The sequence below is a fragment of the Hemibagrus wyckioides genome, linkage group LG18 (assembly GCF_019097595.1).
Source record: "Hemibagrus wyckioides isolate EC202008001 linkage group LG18, SWU_Hwy_1.0, whole genome shotgun sequence".
NCBI lineage: Eukaryota > Metazoa > Chordata > Actinopteri > Siluriformes > Bagridae > Hemibagrus > Hemibagrus wyckioides.
Genome location: NC_080727.1, coordinates 21,747,028 through 21,754,022, shown reverse-complemented (window position 1 = coordinate 21,754,022; position 6,995 = coordinate 21,747,028). Strand labels below are relative to the sequence as shown.

Sequence of the window (6,995 nt, the reverse complement as noted above, 5' to 3'; positions counted from 1 at the left end):
GTCATTATGTAATTACGTTACTGTGTGTTCAGTTTGTGTCCAGTCTTGGAACCATGCAGGCTGCTTTAGTGCTTACGGTCATCCTGAGCTCACTGCTCGGTGCCTTCGCTCAGAAACCACACCACTGCAGTAAGTCCAGCAGAATGACACTTTCATCTTGCTTTCAGTTCGAATGATTGCTATACACTTTAGTTTTAAGAAGTGTGTACTATAACTGTGTGATACTCAGCGAATATCATTATTTTGAGATTTCTAAACCATTTCTATACCTGACTACACCAAAAGTCAAGCGTTTTTAATCCAGATCTCTAGCCGGATCTGTAGCCAGTGGTATCCACAACTAGTATGTTTTAAAAAACAATGGAAAAATCTGGCAGAATAGCAACACCAGTTAATGTTCAGCATTAGACAGGTTAAATCTGTTTTTAAAATCTATGAAAATAAGTGGAAAAGTCATCCTCGAGTCACCATGAGCCGCCTTCAGCTAAATCATTTACTTAAATGCATGTGATTGGCTGTAAAAAGCTATAGGAAGTTAATGTTTACAGCCATTTTTCAGCCCCGGTAGCATACTGGTCCACCAGTTGACGATGCCAGTTGTATTATTTTGAATGGGGGAATTTCTTATTGGGCCTTAAAGGAAGAAGTCCAGTTTTAAACAAAAAATCTCTTCCAATCTATGTGTTAAATGCACGTATTGAAACAAACTCTGTGTTTTGCAAAACAAATAGTAAACCTGTTTATTTAAAAGACTAAGGGCAGTTGCTGGGGCAGTTGATCACTTCCCCAACACCTTTCTGCCATTTTTTCAATAAAACAAAGTAATTGTTTATAATAATTCCACATACTTAATACACACAATTTAAAGGCTAAAAGGTCAGCCATTGTTTCATTGTTTTTAGCTGATTTCCTTTGAAAGAGACATGTCTTAACCTTTTGTTGAACCTCGTCCCTTCCTGCAGAGTCACCGCCGTACCTCCAGGGAAAGTTAGCCGTAGTAAGTGGCTCTGATGTGTATGAATTGCTGTATAAGAGGCATTGCATGGTGAGAAGCTCGGCCTTGAACCTCATGTCTTTCACAGGACTTTCCTGAGGGGAAGACGATGGTGTATGAGCAGTTCTACTACGATGCTTTGGAAGAGAGGATTCGTGTTGTTGCAGCTGGGAAGGAAGGCGAGCATGACGTGTTCATGGATCGCCTTCTGCTTTTCAGAGAAGTAAAAAGAACGGGGTCACAAAAATATTAACTCCCTGTGATCTTTCATTTATTAGAGATCTTAATGTGAGAGTTTTAGCTTTTTGCTGAGCCCTGACAAACACACCTGCTGTAACAAAGTTGGACAAAAACTAATCAAAAGAAGCAATTTTAAGGAGCTTTAAGAAGCATGTACTCTTTACACTCAAAAATAGCTAATATGGCAATGTCTTTTATTGATTTGGGGATTTTTACACCTTCAACACCAAAAGTCCAGCTTTTTAATCCCTATCTCTGTCTGGATCTGGAAAGTACATTATATTGCCTAAAGTTTTGGGACACCCCTCCAAATCATTGAATTCAGGTGTTGTTTTTCAGGGGTTGGGCTCGGCCCCTTAGTTCCAGTGAAAGGAACTCTTAATACTTCGGCTTCATACCGAACCTATTTCATGCTCCCAACTTTTTGCTCCCAAAGGTGTTCTATGGGGTTGAGATCAGGACTCTGTGCAGGCCAGTCAAGTTCCTCCACACCAAAGTCCCTCATCCATGTCTTTATGGACCTTGCTTTGGTCACTGGTGTGCAGTCATGTTGGAACAGGAAGGGGTCATCCCCAAACTGTTCCCACAAAGAGCATGAAATTGTCCAAAATGTCTTGGTATGAAGCTGAAGCATTAAGAGTTCCTTTTACTGGAACTAAGCGGCCGAGTAGACTAATAAAAGTAGAATACTGAAATTTTTAAATGAGTCTATAAAATCATTATTGTTAAAATTCAATGCTTATAAATGTCCAGATGAATGGCAGATGTTAGTAATTACTAAGCATTAGTGATTAGTTTATGGCGTATAGAAATAAAACAATTGAAAGTAATTATGGTTTGTGTGGCAGCAGACTGTTTTCTAAAATAGATAGATTTTGCTGAACCCTCATAAACACATCTGGTGTATCTAACAATCTTGGAGAAAAAATTACTCAAAACATGAAGCTTGACTAAATTCTGGATTCAGCTGTCTATTACAGGATGCACTAGATATTAACCTATAGCATAAATTGAGTGTGATAGACTTGACGGATATGTCATTATTAATGTCCTGCCTCACTAAAATGCTGCTGCTGGCTATTGCAAAGTAAAACAGCTGATTCAATATGAAATGAGAATTAAAGTATAGCAACTCCAAAACTCATACTCTGATGTTGTACTCATTTCAGAAAGTTTACTATGACATCATTTACCACAACAAAACCTGTACTAAGAATTCTCTGGATGCTGCCTTCGTTCCCATTGCAATTCCGTTTGATGCCAAGCACAGGGCCCAGGTTGTCCTGGGAAGCCTGTCTGCTCCTGCAGAGGGCCTGCTGGTCAACAACTGGGTGGGATCAGATGCTGAGATAAAAGGTAAACTATAAACCCTTATAAAGAATATAACAGTCTCAATGAAAAGCACCGGATTCATTTTCCATACCTCTTTTTCAGCAAACTACTCCCTGACCTTTACGGAGTTCGGCTGCATTCCCGTCGTCACCCTGTATCACATCGATGGCGTGGGTCACTTTCTGTCAAGGTTTGTGTTTTATTACAATCAGATGAACACCATGCACAAAACACTGGCACACCTTGTACATATAAGTACACACACACACACACACAGATTCACAGACGCTACCTGGTTTATTGCTGAGGAACTAGAATAAAGAACAAAGCAGTAAAACCTGAGTACTGATCACGATGTTCAGATGGTACAGATGCCCAGACGTGACGTTTTTCCATCCTGCGCTGAGAGATTGATGTGAATAACGCACAAACACCGTGAGGTTTGAGACAAATGAAGTGATTTTTTCGTATTGAATCAATTATTTGCAGGAGCTATTACACATGAATTGCGGTGTTGAAGAATGTTTGTGTCGTACAAGAGCTGCTGAGTTTGGGAAATTTCATGTATGAGGAGACTTCCTACTGTAAACCTAGACTGATCAGCTTCCAGTCATGTAACTGGTGATGAGTACTGATGAGCAAATTAATGTACGGATTATGTTCTAAATTATACATGACATTTATTTCAAATATACTGACAGACAGACAGACAGACAGACAGACAGATAGATAGATAGATAGATAGATAGATAGATAGATAGATAGATAGATAGATAGATATTATCTGATTATATTTTCTATCTCATTTTTATTTTTATCTTATTCTTCTTTTTCTATCTTATTATTATTTATTATAATTATAATTTAAATTTTTAATTTTAAATATTAAATTTATTTATAAATTTATTAGATAGATAGATTATCTCATTTTTATTTTTTTCTTCTTTTTTTCTTATATTTTATTGCATTTTATTCTATTTTATTTTTTTAAATCCCGTTTTTGACCCTCTTCCATTTCATTATATGTTTTTGATTTTTTATAAAACAGACAGTCGTGAGAAGCATGTCACACCGATAATAAAATTAATAACTTAATTCTGTAGTATCATTTCAGACAATCAGATCTTTATTTATTTATTTATTTACTTATTTTGCAATTTCGTATCATAGCATTCCCTCTCTTTTAACCAAGCATTTGGGCCCTTTTGCCTAATGCGTGGTTACGAAATTGTACCAGAAAAAGCTGTAAGTTTAAGAAGATAATATAACTCTAATAAAACTCCAAGTGTTTATGAAAATTTGGGCCTTGTAGTACCAGTACAAAACATGTCTTTGCTGATTGCATATTTGGGGTTATGGGGAAAAGGTGTAAATGGGCCTATTATGTCAAGTTCTGGCATGTTAACAGGGCATAATTCTTTATTTACAATAAACCTTTTGAGATGTTCTGTTCTCAAAGTGCCATAAACACATGATTCTTTATATGTTCCCACAGGAACATTAACCATTTATTTGTTGTGGCTTTTCTGAATTAGTTCTGGTTGTGCTAATGAAAAAAGTGATGATTGCTTGAATGAATTAGGGCAAAGGCATCAGCCAACTGCCCTGAGGAGGGGGTGTGGGGATACACCGCTTTAATACCGGACCGAGTAATTCAAACAAGCTGTGAGGTTCAGGGTTAGCAAGTTTACTGAATAAATTATAATATATTACAAATTAATATATCAGAGAAGCAATAAACTGTTAAAGTTTTATACTAGGACAAATAATCAGAAACAAATATTAGGATATTATTAAAAAATAATATTAAGGCTGAGAAATTAAAAATGTCGGACGAACGGACGGAAAGATAGATAGATAGATAGATAGATAGATGGATCATATTATCCAATCATTTTATTTGATCAAATTTTTATTTTTATCTTATTCTTCTATCTCATTATTATTATTTATTAATATTAATAAATATTTAATTATAATTATCATTATTATTGAAATGTATTATTTTATTTATTATTTATTTATTATTATTATTTTTCTATCTTTCTATCTTATTCTTTTCTTTTTCTAAAAGCTAGGCTTTGATAACCCTAACCTCCCCTAGGCCACTGTAGATTCTTCGAACAATTTTTATGTAGATGAACAAAACTGATGTGCTGAAAAAAAAAAGTTGTACTTCACCCATCGAGCCACTAGAGCACCACTAATGTACCTTTACTATAACGCTGTTATTTATGTCCGTATTATGTACAGACTAATGGGACATCATGTTCTAAAGTAATGGGAGGCTATAAAAGGAGGACGAGTTAGTGCGTATCTATGATAGCCGACATGCTGTAATGTCTGACCTGCATTACTGAAAGATTTTTCATGCTAAGGAGGCACTCTCACTATTTAGTCATCGTTTAGTCAAATCATCAGCTCTCTTTGCCTTTTATGGAGATTTGTGGGTGACACTAAACAGCATTTTAATGGTAATCGGTAATTTAAAGGTGATTGGTGTTTATCAGGATCTGCACACGTGTATGAGGAAAAATGTTGTGTAAATATGGCAGGAAACAAATATATACAAACTCATAAGTATTATAAATTCTAAACTGAATGCTGTTTTGCAATTTGGTATCATTCTGGTGTTTACCAACATTCCTTCCCTCTCAGCTCATCTGCCAAACGTTTGAAGGTGGAAATTGTACCAGAACACTTCATTTGAAGCATAAAATGACATGTATAAAGATTTGGGTCTTGCGGAAAACCTAAGACGTTTGGTTGATCAGTATTTTGTGGTGGGGGATACGATTACACCTTCTGGGGCATATTACTTCAAGTTGAAACGTCCTGTTCCCAAACTGTCATAAATGCATGTTTCTTGGTATGTTTCCAAAGGAACATCAACGATTTAGTAATTTGTGGCTTTTCTGATCTAGATCTGGTTGTGCTAACGAATACCTTGAATGATTGCTTGAATGAATTAGGTCAAATGCATGAGCTGGCTTCTTGCCCTGAGGAGCGGGTGTGGGGATAGACAGCTACAACTCTGGACTGAGGAATTCATGTACGCTGTAAGGATCAGGGTTCGCGATGCAGCTATACCTCCTGATCCTGTTAGTATATTATCAGAAGGTGACATAGTTACGGAAAATGGAGCCATGACAGTTGAGCTGAATCTGATTTCTGTTAATAGAGAAGCTTTAAGGAGTACCAGAAGAAAGTAAAAATACAGTTGTGGTTTTAAGGTCAATTGTAATTTGATTTAATTAGAGGAATATTGTATTAATAGTATCACATGATATTTTAAATTAATATACAGCAGGTGGGGCAGCACGGTGGCTTAGTGGTTAGCACTGTTAGCACCTTGCCTCACAGCAAGAAGGTCCTGGGTACCACTCTGGTTTTCTCCCACAGTCCAAAAACATGTAGTGCTCATTAGGTTGATTGGTAATTCTAAATTACCAAAAGGAGCGAGTGTGAGTGTGTGTGGTTGTCTGTCTATATGTGGCCCTGTGATGGACTGGTGACCTGTCCAGGGTGTACCCCTGCCTTTTGCCCAATGTGTGCTGCTCCAGCAGATCCCTGTGACCCTAATTAGGAATAAAGTAGGTATAGAAAATGGATGGATATGGGAGGGGCAACAGTCATTAGTCTGTCAGTCACTCTGCTCTGTCTTCTAAATTGGAAATCTAAATTGTAGTAGAAAATACAGTGAAGGAGGTGAATTTGGACCTGAAATCAGTCGCATCTCTCCCGGACAAGCAACCTGTATTTTTATTGTACATAGACCACATGTTCTCAAAGGGTCCTGGAGTCACTTTCTCGAGATAATGCATGCTGGGAGTATGGAGTGGACATGGGTGACTCCAGGATAAACCATTAAACTCCTGTGTAGTCAACACCGGCCAGCTGAAAAACTCTCGAGAGTTCATTACAGACAGCAAAGGCACTTGAAGTTTCTCACCTCAAGCTGAGCTGAGACAAATTCTTCATGAACTCATGTAATCGTGAGATTAAGGAGTTTAATGTTGTTGTACTTCTCCCATTTGAACACTAGAGCTCCTGACTAATAATTCTCGAATATAGGATCATTATCAACGTTATTTTATGCATAGACTTACAGGACTTTGTGTTTACTATGTCTAAAGAGACTCAGACACTAGTATATTTGTAACACACACATTCCTGTTCCTCTCTCTTCAGCTTCTTCGACATGATCATTGGCATAGGCGATCCCTCAGCCTTGATTCCTCCGGCGTTCTGTTTCTCTAACAACACGGTGGAGCGGAGAGACGGCAAAGCAACGAACTTCTTCACTGCTCTTCTCTAAAGGATCTGGCATGATATACATGTGATATCATTCACTTGCTTAATGCGCTGAATCGGCTGTCATTTTTAATTCTCTTTCGAATAAAATGACCGGAACGATGTGAAAAATCAT

The 6,995-nt window shown here is 37.3% G+C and overlaps 1 protein-coding gene across 1 annotated transcript; it reads left to right on the top strand.

Moving 5' to 3' along the window:
* epdl2 (ependymin-like 2) lies at positions 1 to 6,994 on the top strand. Its single transcript, XM_058415459.1, has 6 exons — positions 1 to 129; positions 963 to 997; positions 1,083 to 1,217; positions 2,404 to 2,590; positions 2,669 to 2,756; positions 6,758 to 6,994. The coding sequence occupies exons 1-6, from the start codon at positions 54 to 56 to the stop codon at positions 6,882 to 6,884; spliced, it is 648 nt and encodes a 215-aa protein (XP_058271442.1). The 5' UTR covers positions 1 to 53; the 3' UTR covers positions 6,885 to 6,994.
* Position 6,995: the final 1 nt, after the last annotated feature.